Here is a 23,414-nt window from a genome sequence, read left to right on the forward strand (position 1 = left end):
GAGCCACTGCTGTCCAAGACTGTTGCCATCATGTCATCATGGAGGAGCCGCAGGATGTTCACAAATTTGTTAGGGCACCCGATTTTGTGGAGGATGGTCCAGAGAGCGCTGCGATTCACTGTGTCGAATGCCTTTGCAAGGTCGATGAATGCCATGTACAGAGGTTGGTTTTGTTCCCTGCATTTTTCTTGGAGCTGTCTTGCAGTGAAGATCATGTCCACTGTTCCTCTGGAGGGGTGGAAGCCATTCTGAGATTCTGGGAGGGTGTCTTCTGAGAGGGGCAGAAGGCGGTTTGCAAGGATTCTTGCGAGGATTTTCCCAGCGGAGGTTAGAAGGGAGATACCTCGATAGTTTCCGCAGTCTGTTCTTTCCCCTTTTTTGAAGAGGGTGATGATGGTGGCGTCCTTGAAATCTGCTGGGATTTTCTCGGTCACCCACACTTTTTCTATGAGCTGGTGGAGTTGGTGTGTCAGCTCAGGTCCTCCCTCTTTAAAGATTTCAGCAGGGATCCCATCTGGTCCACTGGCTTTGTTATTCTTCTGTTGGTTGATGGCATTGCTGACTTCTTCCAAACTAGGCAGTGCTGCAAGCTCATCCCTGGTTTGTTGTTGTGGGATTTGTGAGAGGACCTCTTCAGCCACATTGGAGCTGCGGTTCAGGAGGCTTTGGTAGTGTTCTTTCCAACGTAGTGCAATTGAGTTTTGGTCCTTCAGGAGTTTGGTTCCATCTGATGAGCGTAGAGGCTGTATCCCATGGTTTCTTGGTCCATAGATGACCTTTGTGGCTTTGAAGAATCCCTGAGCATTATGGGTATCTGCCAGGTGTTGGATTTCTTCGGCCTTCTTTGTCCACCAGATGTTCTTGAGTTCTCTTGTTCTTCTCTGGACCTCAGCTTTTGCACTGGCATAGATCTTTTTCTTAGCAGCACAGTTGATGTCTCTCTGCCATGCTTGGAAGGCTTTCCTTTTCTTGTCAATTAGCTGTTGGATCTCGATGTCATTTTCATCAAAGCAGTCTTGATGTTTCTTGGCTTGGTATCCAATAGTTTCTTCGCAGGCTTGAATGATGGAGGTCTTCAGTTTGTTCCAATGTTCCTCGACATTTTCGGGGTGTACTGTGGGTAGATGGTCCTTGAGTGCTGTTTGGAGATGGGCTCGTCTGGAGGGCTCCTGAAGGGCTTGGGTGTTCATTTTGCGCCTTGCCTTCCTTCCTTGGAGTCTGCGCTTGGGAGCGATCTTGATAGCCATCGAGGATCGAATTAGCCTGTGGTCAGTCCAGCAGTCGTCAGCACCTGTCATGGCTCTTGTGAGGAGCACGTCACGGCGGTCTCTGGCGCGTGTTATTACATAGTCTAAGAGGTGCCAATGCTTTGACCGGGGGTGCTTCCATGATGTCTTGAACTTGTTTTTCTGGCGGAAGAGCGTGTTGGTGATGACAAGGTTGTGCTCCGCACATTTGGTGAGAAGCAGGATGCCATTTGAGTTGCTGTTTCCAACCCCGTCTTTTCCGATGGTCCCTGGCCACAGGTCGAAGTCTCGCCCAACTCTTGCATTGAAGTCCCCCAGGAGGATGATTTTGTCCTCCTTAGGTATCCCCGATAGGACGGTGTCCAGCTGACAGTAGAATTTCTCCTTGATGTCTTCGTCAGCATCTAGTGTTGGTGCATAGGCACTTATGATGGTTGCCCGTTGGTTTTTGGCAAGATTGATTCGGAGGGTTGAGAGACGTTCGTTGATGCCAGTGGGTGCTTCGGTCAGATGTTTCACCAGATCATTCCTGATAGCAAAGCCAACTCCGTGCAGTCTTTTGTCTTCTTCGGGCAGTCCCTTCCAGAAGAAGGTGTAGCCTCCTTTTTCTTCCTTCAGCTGTCCCTCTCCTGCTCTCCGGGTCTCCTGAAGGGCTGCTATGTCGATGTTGAAGCGTCCCAGCTCCCTTGCAATGATGGCAGTTCTGCGTTCGGGGTGTTCACTGCCACTGTTGTCCATCAGAGTCCGTACGTTCCACGTACCGAAGTTCATTTTCCTTTTTTGGCCGCAGGGTGGTGACCCCACTGGACGCGGCAGTCCAGTCAGGGATAAGTGAGGCAGACTATGTTTAGGGCACCTTTTCTAGCCCCCTCCCCATGTGGGGTGAGCAGAGTGGGTTCTCAATAGGGCTGCTCAGTCGCGGATACAGCTGCCGAACTACTCAACTGCCTCGGACCTTGAGGTAGAACGACTGAGTCCGTACCCACCGCCCATGTGCCAGTCTGTGACTAGGGGCTTCCAGATTTCACAGTCCTGCCCCATCGCCACTCACTGATCACCATGGGGCTTTGGTTGGTTTGTTTTTTTCTTGGAAGACGCCTGTGCGTGGGTTTTTTTAATGTGTGGAGGTCAGTGCACAACTGATCAACACACAGACTTCACAGAGTGAGGTTCCACTGGTGATGTAGTTTAACACAATGACCGTGGCTTCTCAGTCTGTTGCAGCCTTCTTCTGCCTTCGCAGCCGTTGTAACATGTACCATGTTATCCTCCGCCTGCTCCGCCGTTGAGGTCTTTGGGTCTTCGGACTGTGCTTGGTCTGGAACCTCCCCCGCGGCCACTCCTGGGAGTGCACGACTCCAGTTGTTGTGCCTACAGGTTCATCGGAACGCGCAAGCCCCCTCACCACGACAAGGTGACAGTCCATCGAGGGGGACTACATAATTACAGGTCACCAATTGCAACATTCACACTTGCCTCAAACAGACAAGAGTTCTTTCTCCCGCCCTGGACATTATTCCACAGTTGTATAAACCTCACTTGGCTAGTTTTGAACAGACCTCACAACCTCTGATGATGCCTGCCATAGATTTTGATGAAACATCAGGAGAGAATACTTCTGGAACATGGCTATACAGGCCGGAAAACTTGCAGCAACCTACTGAAGGACTCTTCAAACTAATCCAAAAACTCCATAGGATAGGTTCTGCAAGATGAGATCAAAAGTTGATCTTGTCCTGGCCATAACTATACTCCCCCCCCCCCCCCCCAATATTTCAATATTTTTGACAACAATAGTTTTTGACAATATTTATTTACTCTTTATCTAAGAGTCTTTATCTAAAGACTCTTTATCTAAGAGTCTTTTTTTAACTTACTACATAGAGTGCAATCAAGTCTTATCAAGCCTTGTTTGATTTGGTATTGTGATATGGCCTAAGGGCTAATCAATACAATTATTGTTATTGTTATCGACAACAGAAAACAATAAAAAAGCAGCAGTATTTCCAAACACAGACATACTTAGACAATGATTACTTAACAAATATGCATCTCAACTCTACCTATAACTCTAAAACCACCAACATATAAATTAGTTTTAGAAGTAGTCTCTAAAATATTTTCTTCTGTTTTATGTTTTGCATTTTTTTATTTTTGTTTGTTTTAACATTTATAAGGGGATGTCCAAACATTTTATGTCTCTTTTTAGAGGCACTTTTATTGAATTCCGGAACGGGATGCTGAAAGTGTGTCCGGTCAGCAGAAACTGCAGCCAGACTGAACGGATTGAGTTCTACGAGTTCGATAAGGCAAGTGAACATCTGCATTTGAAGCCTTTCTTCTTGAGGGCTTGTGTTCAGGAAAGCCCTCTCTTTACCCCAGAGTTTGACCCCTCAACCAGGCCTTGTTGTTCAGTGTAAACAGTGACAAATACTGGACATCCTGAGACATGCCTCCTTCGCCTTCATAGATCTGCAGTGGCCAACAGACTTCCTCAAAGTGGTGTGATTATGTTCCTTCAGGTTCTCTCCAGTTTATGGTGCCTCTAGCGCAAGCATGGACAAACTTCAGCCCTCCAGGTGTTTTGGACTTCAACTCCCACAATTCCTAACAGTCTACCGGCTGTTAGGAATTGTGGGAGTTGAAGTCCAAAACACCTGGAGGCCCGAAGTTTGCCCATGCCTGCTCTACAGTTATCCAATAGGGATTCAAACCCTATACTGTTGTGTAAACTCAGGGATATAATTTTCAAAGGACAACAGACAATGTTTTGAGCTGGCCTGCATGGTACTATGAGCATCCTGCAATCCCCAAAACCAAGCAATGTTTAGTGACCTTGGACATCACCTTGCAGCACATTTAGTGAATTGGTGCTGTTCCCTTAAACTGATGGCTCTTTTTCCATTTCTTTAAGCAGAAGGAACACATAAGGGAGAAATTCGTGGCTGATTTGCAAAGGGACTTCGCAGGGAAAGGCCTCACGTTTTCCATAGGTATCACTTCTTCTTTAAAGTAAACCAGACAGACATTTCCATTGATGTCAAAATTCACCAGGAGAAGGACTGTTTAATGTATTGGGATCTCGGAGATTAAGATCATCAGAGGAGGCCCTGCTCTCAGTCCCACCTCTTTCACATGCATGATTGGTGGGGACGAGGGTCAGGGCCTTCTCAGTAGTAGCCCCTCGACTGTGGAACTCCTTCCCCAGCAATATTAGATCAGCCCCTTCCCTCCTGACTTTCAGAAAGAGAGTGAATACATGACTTTGGGATCAAGCCTTTGGAGAATAATATAATGTAATAGATGAATTTGGAATTATGTGCAATGATTACCAGAATGGCCTGAATTAGGATTGCGGATAGCGTGGTTTATCATAGTAATTGTAATGTTTTAAAATGTTTAATGTATGTTACTCTTGATTTTAGTTTTGATTTAAATGTTTGTTTAATTGCATATTGTTTTTTAAGGCATTGAAATGTTGCCTATGTTATAAGCTGCCTTGAGTCTCCTTTCGGGTCGAGAAAGGCGGAATATAAATACCGTAAATAAATAATAAATAAAGATTAAACTTTCAGGGCCCCAAATCTCAGCATCTCTGGATGATCTTATTTCAAAGAAGAAGAAGAAAGCTTTCCCTCCAAATAAGAATGCTTGTTAAACTGATTGACAAGCATTTGCAATATTTTTTTTTCATTGCAGGAGCAACTTGAGAAACTGGAAGTTGCTTCTGGTGTGAGAGAATTGGGTGTCTGCAAGGACATTGCCCAGGGGATGCCCAGATGTTTTTGATGTTTTATCATCCTTGTGGGAGGCTTCTCTCATGTCCCCACATGGGGAGCTGGAGCTGACAGAGGGAGCTCAACCCACTTTCCCCGGATTCAAACCTCCAACCTGTCGGTCTTCAGTCCTGCTGGCACAAGGGTTTAACCCATTGCGCCACCAGGGGCTCCATTCATTTGCAATAAATGATAAAAACTGCAAATGCATGGACCAGAATTAATGGCTAGGTGTAAGATAGGTTATTGCTAGGTGAAGTGGCCATCACTGGGAAAGAAAGGGAGCAAAGCAGATTGGCTACTGCTGTGATAATGTGTGTGAGGGGAAGGGAAGGGAAGGGAGGGAGGAAAAGGAAAGGAAGCACACAACTCCCATGTTATGTCAGTTGCATTGGCTGCCTGTTTGCTACCAGGCACAATTCAAAGTGCTGGCTTTTGCCTATAAAACACTAAACGGCTCTGGGCCAGTTTACCTGTCTGAACGCATCTCCCTTTACGAACCACCATGAAGACTAAGATCTTCTGGGGAGGCCGTGCTCTCAGTCTCACCACCATCACAGGCATGTTTGGCGGGGATGAGAGACAGGCCTTCTCAGTGATTGCCCCCTGGATATGGAACTCCCTTTCTGACAAGATTAGGTCAGCCTCCTCCCTCCTTTCCTTCAGAAAGATAGTAAAAGACTTGGCTGTGGGACCAAGCCTTTGGGACAGTGAAATTAGACAATAATAGAAAATCCACTCCACTGACCGGAGCCAGCATGGTGTTTTGAGATGGTTTTAAACAACTGATTTTAAAGTAGACGCAACTGATTTTAGTGTCTATGTATAATTATATGGAATGCGTGCCATATATATGCTGTGCTCCACCCTGAGTCCCCTTCGGGGTGAGAAGGGTGGAATATAAATATTTTAAATCAATCAATCAATCAATCAATCAGTCAATCAATAAGGGAGGGAAGAAAAAAGGAGTAAAGGAAAGGAAGGGAGGAAAGAAGGAAGAGAAAGACACCTAGGTGTCACCTCTGTATACAGAGAATGCATTAATCAAATCTGTGAATAATCAAATCACCTAAAGATTCCTAGAGAAATTTATCTGTATCCGATCAATGAAATTCTCATTCCTTCTCCATGTAACAAACTTATCATCTATGTTGTTTACCTTTATCCATCCAGGTGGACAGATACGTTTTGACGTGTTTCCAGACGGTTGGGATAAACGGTTCTGCTTAGGAATTGTTTCCAAAGATGGCTTTAAAAAGATTTATTTCTTTGGCGACAAGACCATGCCGGTAAGTTGGGAAATACAACAAAATTATCTTTGGGAGTCAATCTGCAACAGAAGACCCTCTTACATGCAGGACCGTATTCATTTGCAGTCTTGACAAAAATCTAATCTAGTCCCATTACAGACATTACAGTATTTTCTTCCAACCCAGTGCCTTCCTGATATGCTGGGCTTCTGTTCCCATCATTCCCTATTTAAATGCTGGAAGTTGTAGTGTAATACATCCAAAGAGTGCTAGAATGGGGGTGGATGTTTACTATTTTAGATAGGACTTAGAACACCCCAAAGTGAGGGGTGCTGTGGTTTTAGCTGTGAACAGGTTTTTAATCCGTGTTAAGGGATTTAACTGTTTAATTTTAATACTTCTAATACTTAATTCTATTTTAATGTTGGAGATGTGGCATATTTTTTAAGTAAATAAGTTATATTATTATATTTTCATTTATTATTATACTTCCAGCATTTAAATAGGGGATGATGGGAATTGCAGGCCAGCATATCATTTATGGTGTGAATGCCCCCAATTGAAGAGTTTTTGGAATGACATATTTATTGAAATCAGCATATTATAGGACTAAATATTACTTCGGATGCTAGGTTAGCATTATTATTATTTATATACCGCTTTTCTCACCTCTAGGGGTACTCAAAGCTAATGGATTACTAATTACTAATGGATGCCATTTAATTTAGAAATGGAAAAGAAAGAATTGGTGATTATTTTACTCACAGTGGCAAGAATTATAATAGCAAGGAATTGGAAAATAGTAACTAATCTTACACCAGAAGCATGGTATAGGGAGGTATGGAACATAGCCTTAAATGATGAACTATCAATGGAAATGAGGGTATTCGGGGGGATTTTGATGCGTACATCAGATTTTGATGCATACAGATCGATCTTTATTAAATATGCTTTAGAAAATGAAAATGGAAAACAATATAACCCTGTTGGTCAGGAATTTTGGATATGACATTTGATTACTGATTGACTTGTCAATATATGGCGAAGGAAAGGATACTTGTTCTGGCCTTGGTGGTGGGGCTATGTGTTTGTAAAATGTTCACTGGTTTTTTTTGTTTTGTTTACAATGTAAGTTGTTAATGTATGTAAATTAAAAAGTATTACAAATCTATTTTTAAAAAGTAATGCTTAAACACACTAAAAAAAATAATGTTGGTATATTTTCAAATGGTATTGCATTGATTTTCTGGTAAGTTGCTTTGAGATACTTTTGCAGAGAGAGAAAGCAGGACAGAGTAGCAACACCAACTTGTCTCATTCGCAGGGTGGGAACGACTACGAAATCTACACAGACCCCAGAACCATTGGGCACAGTGTGACTTCTCCTGAGCAAACAAGGCAGATATGTGAAGAATTGTTCCTTAAATAGGGCATGGGACTTGTTTTACACCAAAATTAACTGTAGGCTACTTAGAACAGATATTCTAATATAAGAGGGTGGGTCAAAAAGTAATGCCTCCTGTGTCATAAAAACATTATGAATGAACATATAACATATAACAGCAGAAGCTGCACCAGATCATAGCCTGGACTGTCTTCTACACAAAACTAGCATTCAACATAGTAACCATCAATTTGTACACATTTTGCACCATCGTTTAACCCAGGCATCAAAACCATTTTGGGAAAATTCTGGGTTTTGCTTCATGACCCATGATTTTAAAGCTGTTTTAGCGTCACTCAAGTCACTGAATCTGAAACCACATAGGTTGTCTTTCAGAGGTCCAAACAGGTAAAAAAAAAGTCAGAAGGGGCCAGATCATAAACATGCAGACGAAACGTCAGGAGAGAATGCTTCTGAAACATGGCCATACAGCCTGGAAAACACACAATAACCCAGTGATTCCGGCCATGAAAGCCTTCAACAATACATACATATACATATATGTGTGTGTGTGTGTGTCAGTCAACGGAGGTCAGGAATCAGGATCAGGACTGTACACTCTCATTTGCTCCCTCAAGCTGCTATTTCTTTGGAAAGTGAAGGCACCATTTCAGAAATCTTTGCAAGCCGTGAAATATTTTTCTTCAAATTCATACCTCAGCCCTGGCCTTGTTTCCTTTCCCTCATAGCTGACCTCCAAAAAAGTTGAACGGTTAAACACATTTTTTTCTACTTCACCCCACAGCACAACTCTTGGCAGATATCATAGTACGGTTTTCAGGGTTATACATTCTCTTGTCAGGGTTCTAGCTTGAGACATGCACATTCTCTTGTTATCCATATGTCTCGAGCAAATGCACCTTGCCACCGTCTTGGGTCCACTGTCCTTCTGAGCCATTTGTACTGATGGCTCTTTCTGCTCACCATGGATGTGTGGTTAGTTTATTTCAGAAACCACTGTTCGTGCGTATGTACACACACACACACACACACCAACAGTGGTTTCCGAAATAAACTAACCACACATCCATGGCTAGCAGAATAAATATACTGTATATACATACACACACATACACATACACATAATTGCTTACTTCCTTCCTACCTTCATTTTTTTTTTTTTTTTTGGTCGTGTCAGGAGCAACTTGAGAAACTGCGAGTCGCTTCTGGTGTGAGAGAATTGGCCGTCTGCAAGGACATTGCCCAGGGGATGCCCGGATGATTTGATGTTTTTATCATCCTTGTGGGTGGCTTCTCTCATGTCCCTGCATGAGGAGCTGGAGTTGATAGAGGGAGCTCATCTGCCTCTCCCCGGATTCGAACCTGCAACCTGTCGGTCTTCAGTCCTGCTGGCACAGGGGTTTAACCCACTGCGCCACCGGGGACTCCTTCATGTATTTCTGTGTATCCCATACCATTGTCAGAAATGTACTGTTTGCTTTAGTCCCTATAACCACATGAGGTTCCCTGTCACAAATTTTTGTGTCTCTCTTGTTTGGGATCACACTCTAGTCAACCCTCCTCCACATTTGTACGTTTGATTAACATGTTTTTCTTAGGAATGTCTAGGTCCCGTTTGGATTTTTTTTGTCAACTTCCAGCAGACATTGGCCACAGAGCCATGCTGGAGGACCTAGGTCAGGCCTGGGTAAACTTGGGCCCTTCAGGTGTTTTGGACTTGAACTCGCACATTTCCTAACAGCCTGGTGGGAGTTGAAGTCCAAAACATCTGGAGGGCCCAAGTTTTCCCAGGTCTGACCTAGAGATTCCCAGAGACATTTTCTCAAGTCCAACAAAAATAGCATTGGGTTGCTGTGAGTTTTCTGGACTGTCTGGCTATGATCCAGAAGAATTATCTCCTGATGCTTTCTCCACATAACATTGTAGCCCCTACAAATCACAGAACAGGCCCAAACTTTGCACACAGTGTACTCATGGCCCACCCTACATCCTGATGCAATTCTAAGGGGGTGGACCATGGATGATGGGACTTGTAGTACCTTTACTCACTTACTGAAACCACTGCGACCCTTGCAAATGACTGATCAAAACCAAATTGGCACACAGAGCCCTCATGACCCACTCTATATACTGCTGCAGTTTGGAGGACGGTGGACCATGGATGATGGGACTTCAAGTACTTTCACTCACTTCCTGAAAACAATGCAACTGTCATCCAAGGACCAAAAAAGACCAAACTTGGTATACAGAACTGCCACTACCCACTTTCTCTAATAACCCGGGCAGCACCGGGACCCCAAGATAGTCTATATAATAAAAGTCAAAGTTCGTATGCGGCAGACGTGTGGTGGTGCGAGCGGAGGAGTATGTGCCAGCTTTCTGATTGGCTGCCACTGTGGTACTATTTGCATATGGTCTCTGATTGGCCAGCCTGAAAGTTCCAAGTTTCTGATTGGCTGCCACGGTGGTGCTATTTGCATATGGTCTCTGATTGGTCAGCTCCAACAGGAGCCGCTGGTGGAGAAAAGGGTTCATGACAGAAAGAGACATGAGAGAAGGAAATTTGCATATGGTCTCTGATTGGCCAGCCTCAATTCCAAGATTCCAAGATTACAAAGAGAGGAAAGGAAATGGCCAGAAAATTACCAATACAGACAAAACTTGGCACAGAGAGCCCCCATGACCTACTCTACATCCTACTGCAGTTTGGAGGAAGATGAACCATGGATGATGGGACTTGCAGTACCATCACTCAAATTCTGAGACCGCTGTTAACTTCATCCAATGGCTGATCACGACCAAACTTGGCACATAGACATCTCATGACCCACTTTATGTCCTGGTGTGGTTTGGGCGGGGATGGACCATGGATTATGGGACTTGCAGTACCTTTGCTCAATTCTTGAGACCACTGCAACCCTTATCCATTTACCAATAAAGACCAAACTTGACACACTGAGTCTCCATGACGCACTCTACATCTCCAAGCTAGTATCTATAATAAAAGTCAATGTTGGTATGTATGTGGAGGATAGCTGACATAGGTAGATAGGGAGGGGTATGTGGCAGCTTTCTGATTGGCTGCCACTGTGGTACAATCTGCATATGGTCTCTGATTGGCCAACCTCAATATTCTGAGGTAGCAGAAGGAAAAAAGAAAGGTTCCTGAAGCTGCCAGGAATGGTTGGAGTTGAAATCAAAAACGCCTTGTGGCCCCCAACAATGACAGAACAAGACCAAACCTGGCACACAGACCCCCCCCCCCCAAATTCCACTCTATATTCTGTTGCAGTCTGAGGGATTATGGGATTTGAAGTAGTTTAACTCCATTCCTTTGTTGTTGTTCATTCGTTCAGTCGTCTCCGACTCTTCGTGACCTCATGGACCAGCCCACACCAGAGCTCCCTGTCGGCCGTCACCACCCCCAGCTCCTTCAAGGTCAGTCCAGTCACTTCAAAGATGCCATCCATCCATCTTGCCCTTGGTTGGCCCCTCTTCCTTTTGCCTTCCACTTTCCCCAGCATAATTGTCTTCTCTAGGCTTTCCTGTCTCCTCATGATGTGGCCAAAGTACTTCAACTTTGTCTCTAGTATCCTTCCCTCCAGTGAGCAATCGGGCTTTATTTCCTGGAGGATGGACTGGTTGGATCTTCTCGCAGTCCAAGGCACTCTCAGACCTTTCCTCCAACACCACAGCTCAAAAGCATCGATCTTCCTTCGCTCAGCCTTCCCTAAGGTCCAGCTCTCACATCCGTAGGTGACTACAGGGAATACCATGGCTTTGACTAGGCAGATCTTTGTTGCCAGTCTGATGTCTCTACTCTTTACTATTTTATCGAGACTGGACATTGCCCTCCTCCCAAGAAGTAAGCGTCCATTCCTTAGCGCACACCAATGACGGATCAGGACCAAACTTGGCACACAGAGGCCCAATGGCCCACCTTACAACCTGCTGTTGTTCAGGCCAGGATGGGTCACGAATGATGGGATTAGCAGTATCTTCACCCATTCACTTCCCAAAAACCACTGCTGCCCCTACAAATCACAGACCAGGCCCAAATTTGGCACACAGAGTACTCATGGCCCACTCTACATAATGATGCAGTTCTAAGGGGGATGGACCATGAATGATGGGACTTGAGGTGCCTTTACTGAGACCCTTTACTGCAACCCTGAACGAATAACCGATCAAGACCAAACTTGGCACATAGAGCCCCCATGACCCTATCTACATCCTGTTTCAGTTTGGAGGAGGGTGGATCATGGATGATGGGACTTGCAGTACCTTCACTCACTTCCTGAAACCACTGCGACCCTAATTCAATGACTGATCAAGACCAAGCTTAGCACACAGACCCCCCATGACCCACTCTACATCCTGCTGCAGTTTGAAGGAGGATGGACTTTGGATGATGGGACTTGCAGGACCTTCACTCACTTACTGAAAACAATGCAACCCTCATCCAATTACCAATAAAGACCAAACTTGGCACACTGAGTCTCCACGACACATACCTTATATCCTGATGTGGTTTGGCGGAGGATGCACCATGGACGAAGGGACTTGCAATACCTGCAGTCCCTTCCTGACACATTACAACTGCCAGCAATGATGGAACAGGACCACAATTCACACAGAGAGCCCACATGACCCACTCTACATCCTGGTGCGGTTTGGAAGAATTTGGAAATGGATGATGAGACTTGCAGTCACTTCACTCATTTCATGAGACAATTGAGACCCTTGCCAATGACTGATCAAGACCAACCTTGGCACACAGGGCCCCATGACCCACTCTACATCTTGGTGCACTTTCAAGGACCATGGATGATGGGACTTCAAGTACCTCCACTCACTTCCCAAGACTGCTGCAACCCACATCCAATGACCGATCAAGACCAAACTTGGCACACAGAGCCCCCATGAGCCACTCTACATTTGGTGCAGTTCTAAAGGGGAAGAACTATGAATGATGGGATTTTCAGTACCTCCACTTACTGAAACCACAGTGACACTCATTCAATGCATGATCAATACCAAACTTGGCACCCAGAGTCCTCATGAGCCACTCCACACCCCGGTGCAGTTTGGAGCAGGATGGACTATGGATGATGGAACTTGCAGTATCTTTACTAACCTCCTGAGATTACTGCGAGCCATATAAATAACTGATCAAGACCAACCTTGACCAATTCCTTTCTCAAATAACCTGGGCATACAGAACCGCCATTAAACACTTTCTCTAATAACCCGGGCAGCACTGGGTCCCCAAGGTAGTCTATATCTATCTATATCTATATATCTATATCTATGTTTATAATAAAAGTCAAAGTTTGTATGTGACGTAGGACATAGGATGTAGGGTGGAGGAGTTTGTGGCAGCTTTCCGATTGGCTGCCACTGTGGTGCTATTTGCATATGGTCTCTGATTGGCCAGCTTCAACAGGAGCCCCTGGTGGAGAAAAGGGTTCATGACAGAACAGGGACATGAGAGAAGGGAATTTGCATATGGTCTCTGATTGGCCAGCCTCAATTCCAAGATTCCGAGATGACAAAGAGAGGAAAAGAAAAGGCCAGGGACGCTGTCAGAAAATTACCAATACAGATCAAACTGGGCACACAGAGCCCCCATGACCCACTCTACATCCTACTGCAGTTTGGAGAAAGATGAACCATGGATGTTGGGACTTGCAGTACCATCACACATTCTGAGAACGCTGTTGACCTCATCCAATGACTGATCAGAACCAAACTTGGCACATAGGCCTCTCATGACCCACTTTACGCCCTGGTGTGGTTTGGCCAGGGATGGACCATGGATTATGGGACTTGTAGTACCTTTGTTCAATTTCTGAGACCACAGCAATCCTCATCCAATTACCTATAAAGACCAAACTTGGCACACTGAGTCTCAATGACGCACTCTACATCCTGGGGCAGTTGGGAGGAAGATGCACCATGGACGATGGGACATCAAGTACCTCCACTCCCTTCCCAAGATTGCTTCAACCCTCAACTAATGACCAATCAAGAGCAAACTTGGCACACAGAGCCCCCATGACCCACTCTACATCCTGCTGCAGTTTTGAAGGAGGGTTGACCATGGATGATGGGATTTGCAGTACCTTTACTCACTTACTGAAACCACTGCGACCCTAATCCAATGACTGATAAAGACCAAACTTAGCACACAGAGAATCCATGATCCACTCTACATCCTGCTGCAGTTTGAAGGAAGATGGGACTTTGGATGATGGGACTTGCAGTACCTTCACTCTCTTACTGAAACCACTGCCACCCTCATCCAATGACTGATAAAGACCAAGCTTGGTACACAGAGCCCCCATGACCAACTCTATATCCTGCTGCTGTTTGGAGGAGGGTGGACAATGGATGATGGGATATCAAGCACCTTCACTCACCACCTGAAAACCATGCAGCCGTTATCCAATGATCAATAAAGACCAAACTTGGCATACAGAACCGCCATTACCCACTTCCTCTAATAACCCGGGCAGCACCCGGTCCTCAAGCTTTGTTGTTCATTCGTTCAGTCGTCTCCGACTCTTCGTGACCTCATGGACCAGCCCACGCCAGAGCTCCCTGTCGGCCGTTACCACCCCCAGCTCCCTCAAGGTCAGTCCAGTCACTTCAAGGATGCCATCCATCCATCTTGCCCTTGGTCGGCCCCTCTTCCTTTTGCCTTCCACTTTCCCCAGCATAATTGTCTTCTCTAGGCTTTCCTGTCTCCTCATGATGTGACCAAAGTACTCAAGCTAGTATATAATAAAAGTCAATATTTGTATGTGGTGGAAGGAGAACGTAGGGCAGAGCGGTTTGTGGCAGCTTTCTGATTGGCTGCCACAGCGGTCTTTGGTTTGCCAGCCTCAAAGGGACCCCCTTGTGGTGAAGAGGCTTAATGAGAGAAGCAGAGACATGACAGAAGGAAATTTGCATATGGTTTCTGATTGGTCAGCCTCAACAGCAGCCCCTGGTGGTACATGAGAAAGGTCTCCCACAAAGACGGTAAAACATCAAAACATCCTGGCATCCCCTGGACAATGTCCTTGCAGACGGCCAATTCTCTGACTCCAGAAATGACTTGTAGTTTCTCAAGTCGCTCCTGACACGAGAAAAATAAACCCCAAACATTCTAAAATTCTCAAATGGATAAGAAGAGAAAGGAAAGGGCCTGAGGGATTTGTAGTACCTTCACTCACTTGACATCCTATTACAGTTTGGAGGAGGATGGACCATGGATGATGGGACTTGCAATACCATCACTCACTTTCAGAGACCGCTTTGACCTTCATCCAGTGGCTGATCTAGACCAAACTTGGCACATAGACCTCTTATGACCCACTTTACGTCCTGGTGTGGTTTGGCCGGGGATGGCCCATGGATTATGGGACTTGCAGTATCTTTGCTCAAGTCCTGAGACCACTGCAAACCTCATCCAATTACCGATAAAGATCAAACTTGGCACACTGAGTCTCCATGATGCACTCTACATCCTGGTGCAGGTTGGAGGAGGATGCACCATGGACAATCTGACTTGCAAAACCTGCACTCCCTTCCTAAGACCATTACAACTGCCAACAATGATGGATCAGGACCACAATTCACACAGAGAGCCCGCATGACCCACTCTACATCCTGGTGTGGTTTGGAAGAATTTGGAAATGGATGATGAGACTTGCAGTCACTTCACTCATTTCCTGAGACCACTGAGAACCTCGAGAATGACTGATCAAGACCAACCTTGGCACACAGAACCCCCATGACCCACTCTAGATCCTGGTGCACTTTCGAGGAGGACGGACCATGGATGATGGGACTTCCGGTACCTTCACTCTCTTCCCAAGACTGCTGCAACTCTCATCTAATGACCGATCAAGATGAAACTTGGCACGCAGAGCCCCCATGAGCCACTCTATAACCCAGTGCTGTTTGGAGGAAAACGGACAATGGATGACGGGACTTGATGGACCCTCACTCACTTCATGAAACCACAGTGACACTCATCCAAATACCAATAAAGACCAAACTTGGCACAGAGAGCCCCATTGGCCAAGTCAACATTCTGCTGAGGTTGGGGGGAGAACAGACTGTGGATGATGGGACTTGTAGAACATTAACTCATTTTCTGAGACCACTCCAACCCTCACCCAATGACTGATAAAGACAGAGCCCCCATGACCCACTCTCCATCCTGGTGCAGTTTGGAGGGGGATGGGCCACAGATGATGGGAATCACAGTACCTTCAATAACTTCCTGAAACCACTGCAAGCCATATAAATAACTGATAACGACCAACCTTGATACACAATACCTTTCTCAAATAACCCAGGCAGCACCGGGTCCCCAAGCTAGTCTATATCTATCTATATCTATATCTATCTATCTATCTATCTATCTATATATACATATAATAAAAATCAAAGTTTGTATGCGGCTGTGCGACCGGGTATGTGCCAGCTTTCTCATTGGCTGCCACTGTGGTGCTATTTGCATATGGTCTCTGATTGGCCAGCTTCAATAGGCCAGAGGGGGCTGCATCAGAAAATTACCAATACAGACCAAACTTGGCACACAGAGCCCCCATGACCCACTCTACATCCTACTGCAGTTTGGAGGAGGATGAACCATGGATGATGGGACTTGCAGTACCCTTACACACATTCTGAGAGCCCTGTGAATCTCATCCAATAACTGATCAACACCAAACTTGGCACACAGAGCCTACAAGACCCACTCTACATCCCGGTGCACTTTCGAGGAGGACAGACCATGGATGATGGGACTTCAAGTACCTCCACTCCCTTCCCAAGACTGCTGCAACCCTCATTTAATGTCCGATCAAGACCAAACTTGGCACACAGAGCCCCCATGACCCCCTCTACATCCCGATGCTGTTTGGAGGAGGATGGACGATGGATGATGGGACTTGCAGTACCTTCATTCACTACCTGAAATCACAACGACACTTCTCCAAATACCAAGAAAGACCAAACTTGGCACAAAGAGCCCCCTTGGCCAACTCAACATTATGGTGAGGTTTGGGGGAGAACAGACTATGGATGATGGGACTTGCAGTACCTAAACTCACTTTCTGAGACTACTGTGACCCTCATCCAATGATTGATCAAGAACAAAACTAGGCGCACAGAGTCCCTACGACCCACTCTCCATTCCGGTGCAATTTGAAGGAGGATGGACCACAGATGATGGGACTCGCAGTACCTTCACTAACTTCCTGAGATAACTGCGAGCCATATAAATAACTGATAAAGACCAACCTTGATACACAATTTCTTTCTCAAATAACCCAGGCAGCGCCGGGTCCCCAAGCTAGTCTCTATCTATCTGTCTATCTATCTATATTCTAGTCTATTCTATTCTATTCTATATATAATAACAGTCAAAGTTTGTATGCGGAGGACAAAAGTGTGGCGGTGTAACGATGTGGCGGTGTATGTGCCAGCATTTTGATTGGCAAGCCTGAAAGTTCCAAGATTCTGATTGGCTGCCGCTGTGGTGCTATTTGCATATGGTCTCTCATTGGCCAGCTTCAAGAGGAGCCCCTGGTGGAAAAAAGAGTTCATGACAGAAACGGGGACATGAGAAGGAAATTTGCATATGGTCTCTCATTGGCCAGCTTCAAGAGGAGCCCCTGGTGGAAAAAAGAGTTCATGACAGAAACGGGGACATGAGAAGGAAATTTGCATATGGTCTCTGATTGGCCAGCCTCAATTCCAAGATTCCGAGATGACAGAGAGAGAAAAGGAGAAGGCTAGGGGCTGAGTCAAAAAATTACCAATACAGTTCAAACTTGGCACATGGAGCCTGCAAGACCGACTCGACATCCTACTGCAACCATGGATGATGGGACTTGCAGTACCATCACTCACATTCTGAGACCGCTGTTGACTTCATCCAATGACTGATCAGGACCAAACTTGGCACATAGACCTCTCAAGACCACCTTATGTCCTGGTGTGGTTTGGCCGGGGATTGACCATGGATTATGGGACATGCAGTACCTTTGCTCAATTCCTGAGACCGCTGCAACCCTCATCCAATTACCGATAAAGACCAAACTTGGCACACTGAGTCTCCATGACGCATTCTACATCCTGGTGCAGTTTGGAGGAGGATGCACCATGGACGATGGGACTTACAATACCTGCACTCCCTTCCTAATACCATTACAACTGCCAACAATGATGGATCAAGACCACAATTTACACAGAGAGTCTGCATGACCCCCTCTACATCCTGGTGCGGTTTGGAGGAATTTGTCAATGAATGATGGGACTTGCAGTCACTTCACTCACTTTCTGAGACCACTGAAACCCTTGCCAATGTCTGATCAAGACCAAACTTGGCACACAGAGTCCCCATGACCCACTCTACATCCTGGTGCACTTTCGAGGATGACAGACCATGGATGATGGGACTTCAAGTACTTCCACTCCCCAATACTGCTGCAACCCTCATCTAATGTCCGATCAAGAACAAACTTGGCACACAGAGCCCCCATGACCCACTCTACGTCCTGCTGCAGGAGGACAAACGATGGATGATGTGACTTCCAGTACTTTCACTCACATTCTGAGACATCTGCAAACCTCATGCAATGACTGATCAAGACTAAACTTGGCATATAGACCTCTCATGACCCACTTTACGTCCTGGTGTCATTGGGGGGGGGGGAAGGAGAAGGATGATGGGACTTGCAGTAACCTCACTCATTTTCTGAGACCACTGAAACCCTCGCCAATGACTAATCAAGACGAAACTTGGCACACGGAGTCCCAATGACCCACTCTACACCCTGGTGCAGTTTGGAGGACAGACCATGGATGATGGGACTTCAAGTACCTCAACTCCCTTCCCAAGATTGCTGCAACCCTCATCTAATGACCGATCAAGACTAAACTTGGCACACAGCCCCCATGACCCACCCTACATCCCGGTGCTGTTTGAAAGATGGACGATAGATGACGGGAGTTGCATTATGTTCACTCACTTCTTGAAACCATAGCGACACTCATTCAAAAACCAATAAAGAACAAACTTGGAACATAGAACCCCCATGGCCAACTCAACATTCTGGTGAGGTTTGGGGGAGTACAGACTATGGATGATGGGACTTCAAGTACCTCCACTCACTTCCCAAGACCTCTGCAACACTCATCTGATGACCGATCAAGACCAAACTTGAAACACAAAACCCCATGACCAACTCTCCATCCTGGAGCAGTTTGGAGGGGGATGCACCACAGATAATGGGACTCACAGTAACTTCACTAACTTCCTGAGACAATTGCGAATCATATAAATAACTGATAAAGACCAACCTTGATACACAATTCCTTTCTCAAATAACCCGGGCAGCGCCGGGTCCCCAAGCTAGTATATAATAAAAGTCAAAGTTTGTATGCAGAAGACAAAAGTGTGGCGGTGTGGCAGTGTATGTGCCAGCATTTTGATTGGCCAGCCTGAAAGTTCCAAGATTCTGATTGGCTGCCGCTGTGGTGCTATTTGCATATGGTCTCTTATTGGCCAGCTTCAAGAGGAGCCCCTGGTGGAGAAAAGAGTTCATGACAGAAACGGGGACATGAGAAGGAAATTTGCATATGGTCTCTGATTGGCCAGCCTCAATTCCAAGATTCCGAGATTACAGAGAGAGAAAAGGAAAAGGCTAAAGGCTGAGTCAGAAAATTACCAATACAGACCATACTTGGCACACAGAGCCTGCAAGACCGACTCGACATCCTACTGCATCCATGGATGATGGGACTTGCAGTACCATCACTCACATTCTGAGACCGCTGTTAACATCATCCAATGACTGATCAGGACCAAACTTGGCACATAGACCTCTCATGACCCACTTTACATCCTGATGTGGTTTGGCCGGGGATGGCCCGTGGATTAGGGGACTTGCAGTACCTTCGCTCGATTCCTGAGACCACTGCAACCCTCATCCAATTACCGATAAAGACCAAACTTGGCACACACAGCCCCCATGACCCACCCTACATCCCGGTGCTGTTTGAAGGATGGAAAATGGATGATAGGACCTGCCGTACCTTCACTCACTTCCTGAAATCATAGCGACACTCATCCAAAAACCAATAAAGACCAAACTTGGCACAGAGAGCCCCCGTGGCCAACTCAACATTCTGGTGAGGTTTGGGGGAGTACAGACTATGGAGGATGGGACTTCAAGTACCTCCACTCACTTCCGAAGACCTCTGCAACACTCTAATGACCAAACTTGGCACACAAAACCCCCATGACCCACTTTCCATCCTGGAGCAGTTTGGAGGAGGATGGACCACAGATAATGGTACTCACTGTACCTTCACTAACTTCCTGAGACCACTGTGAGTCATATAAATAACTGATAAAGACCAACCGTGATACACAATTTCTTTCTCAAATAACCCGGGCAGCGCCGGGTCCCCAAGCTAGTGTATCTATATATATAATAAAGGTGAAAGTTTGTATGCGGAGGACAAAAGTGTGGCGGTGTACGTGCTAGCTTTCTGATTGGCTGCCACTGTGGTCTCTGATTGGCCAGCCTGAAAGTTCCAAGATTCTGATTGGCTTGGCCGCAGTGCTATTTGCATATGGTCTCTGATTGGCCAGCTTCAAGAGGAGCCCCTGGTGGAGAAAAGAGTTCATGATAGAAACGGGGACATGAGAAGGAAATTTGCATATGGTGACTGATTGGCCAGCCTCAATTCCAAGATTCCGAGATGACAAAGAGAGAAAAGGAAAAGGCCAGAGGGGGCTGGGTCAGAACACTAGCAATACAGACCACACTTGGCACACAGAACCTGCAAGACTGACTCGACATCCTACTGCAACCATGGATGATGGGACTTGCAGTACCATCACTCACATTCTGAGACCGCTGTTAACCTCTTCCAATGACTGATCAGGACCAAACTTGGCACATAGACCTCTCATGACCCACCTTACGTCCTGGTGTGGTTTGGCTGGGGATGGACCATGGATTATGGGACTTGCAGTACCTTTGCTCAATTCTTGAGACCACTGCAACCCTCATCCAATTACCGATAAAGACCAAACTTGGCACACTGAGTGTCCATGATGCACTCTACATCCTGGTGCAGTTTGGAGGAGGATGCACCATGGACGATGGGACTTGCAATACCTGCACTCCCTTCCTAAGACCATTACAACTGCCAACAATGATGGGTCAGGACCACAATTTACACAGAGAGCCTTCATTTTTTTATATATATATAAATCTTTATTAAAGTTTTAAAAATATTACAAAGTACATCAGAGAGGTAGAGAAGAAGGGGGGGGGGGTGAGGGAGAAGCAGGAGTTGTTTTAAAATACGGTATTATACCATACAGTACTATAGAAGCTTCTTAATAAGAAAAGAAAGAAGAAAGAAAGAAAAAAAAGCCTTCATGACCCATTCTACATCCTGGTGCAGTTTAGAAGAATTTGTCAATGGATGATGGGACTTGCAGTCACTTCACTCACTTCCTGAGACCACTGAGACCCTCGCCAATGACTGATCAAGACCAAACTTGGCACACAGAGTCCCCATGACCCACTCTGCATCCTGGTGCACTTTCGAGGAGGACAAACCATGGATGATGGGAGGACAAACCATGGAAGTACCTCCACTCCCTTCCCAAGATTGCTGCAACCCTCATCTAATGACCAATCTAGACCAAACTTGGCACACAGAGCCCCCATGACCCACTCTACATCCTGCTGCAGTTTTGGAGGAGGGTTGACCATGGATGATGGGACTTGTAGTAAGTTTACTCACTTGCTGAAACCACTGTGACCCTAATCCAATGACTGATCAAGACCAAACTTAGCACACAGAGCCCCCATGACCCACTCTACATCTTGGTGCAGTTTGGAGAAGGACAGACCATGGATGATGGCACTTCAAGTACCAGTCATTGGATGAGGTTAACGGTGGTCTCAGAATGTGAGTGATGGTACTGCAAGTCGCAACACTCTACATCCTATTGCAGTTTGGAGGAGGATGAACCATGGATGATGGGACTTGCAGTACTTTTGCTCAATTCCTGAGACCACTGCAACCCCCATCCAATTACTGAAAAAGACCAAACTTGGCACACTGATTCTCCATGAGGCACTCTACAATCTGGTGCAGTTTGGAGGAGGATGCACCTTGGACGATGGGACTTGCAATACCTGCTCTCCCATCCTGAGACCTTGGTGTGAGGAGGTCGTTATTATTAAACTGCTGCCACCAATTGTAACGATGACCGTTTTAATGCCACCGAATACCACCAATTGTGAAGGTGCACGTGGTAAAGCACCCACTGCCACCTTATCTATGAGGGAAGCCGGGCAACGATCAATATCAGCCTAGGAACTATTTTATAAAGGGACTGTTACTGGCTGGCTTTATTATTGCAGGCTGTTCAACTTAGAAAAACTGTATCAGGCAAGGCTTGAGGAGAACAGTAACAAGTTTATTTTAACAGCAGTATAATAAGTTTAACTGTTTCTTCAAAAGAGGCATAAATCTTGATGGTTACATTTGAAAGGTTTCATGAGTAAACTCAGGCAAACACTTCATAAGGTTTCACAGCTGGCACAAGAGGCTTAAACCCAGCCAAACCTTGATTCTTAATTCAGAATCAACAACCCCCTGTAGCTCTCTCACTACCGGGTCCTTTCCTGTAACCCCTTTGGTCACAAATTAATTCCCTGGTTCTCCCACTAGAGAAACCAGTCCTTCCTTGTAGCTCACCGGCCTACAACTACATTCCCTGAATCTCCACCCTGAGACTCAATATTCTCTCAGCAGCTCTCTGGCCACTGACTGGATTTTTAAAACACAGCTGCCTCTGAAGAGGCGGTTAGCTCCGCCCCTGTTGCTATGGCAACTTAGCTAACGCCAAGCCACTCCCACAAAACATAACCTCCCATACTTACCATCCCTAAACCATTGTCCAAACTACACATAACCAAAGGAATAAAATTTACACATCGTCACACTTGGCAACAGCCAACAATGATGGATCAGGACACAATTCACACAGAGAGCCTGCATGACACACTGGTGCGGTTTGCAGGAGGATGCCCCATGGACGATGGCTTGCAATACCTGCACTCCCTTCCTAAGACCAATACAACTACCAACAATGATGGATCAAGACAACAATTTACACCGAGAGTCCGCATGACCCACTCTACATCCTGGTGTAGTTTCCAGCAGGATGGACCATGGATGATAGGACTTGAAGAACCTCCACTCAATTCCCAAGACTGTTCCAACCCTCATCTAATGACCGATCAAGACCAAAGTTGGCACGCAGAGCCCGCATAACCCACTCTACATCCTGGTGCTGCTTGGATGAGGATGGACCATGGATGATGGGACTTCCAGTACTTTCACTCACATTCTGAGACCTCTGCAAACCTCACCCAACGGACTGATCAAGACCAAAGTGGGCACACAGAGTTCTCATAACCCATTTTACATCCTGATGCTGTTTCAAGCATGATGGACCATAGATGATGGGACTTGAAGTACCTCCACTCAATTCCCAAGACTGCTGCACCCCTCATCTAATAACCGATCAAGACCACAGTTGGCACATAGAGCCTTCATGAGCCACTCTACTTCCCGGTGCGGTTTGGAGGATGGACGATGGATGATGGGACTTCATGTACCTCCACTCACTTCCCAA

The 23,414-nt window shown here is 45.9% G+C and overlaps 1 protein-coding gene across 4 annotated transcripts in view; it reads left to right on the plus strand.

Moving 5' to 3' along the window:
- Positions 1–23,414, plus strand: part of LOC137095161 (phosphomannomutase 2-like) — an 86,002-nt gene that overhangs the window by 9,836 nt on the left and 52,752 nt on the right. For 2 of the 4 annotated variants that reach the window (XM_067461497.1, XM_067461498.1), the window contains exons 5-7: positions 3,457–3,556; positions 4,165–4,240; positions 6,197–6,312. In XM_067461497.1, coding sequence (XP_067317598.1) covers positions 3,457–3,556; positions 4,165–4,240; positions 6,197–6,312 — 292 coding nt within the window. Of the gene's footprint in view, positions 1–3,456; positions 3,557–4,164; positions 4,241–6,196; positions 6,313–7,597; positions 8,679–8,855; positions 10,923–23,414 lie in introns of those variants that run through there. The other 2 variants (XM_067461496.1, XM_067461495.1) reach the window with 2 other exon arrangements.

The sequence above is a fragment of the Anolis sagrei genome, chromosome Y (genome assembly GCF_037176765.1).
Source record: "Anolis sagrei isolate rAnoSag1 chromosome Y, rAnoSag1.mat, whole genome shotgun sequence".
NCBI classification, from domain to species: domain Eukaryota; kingdom Metazoa; phylum Chordata; class Lepidosauria; order Squamata; family Dactyloidae; genus Anolis; species Anolis sagrei.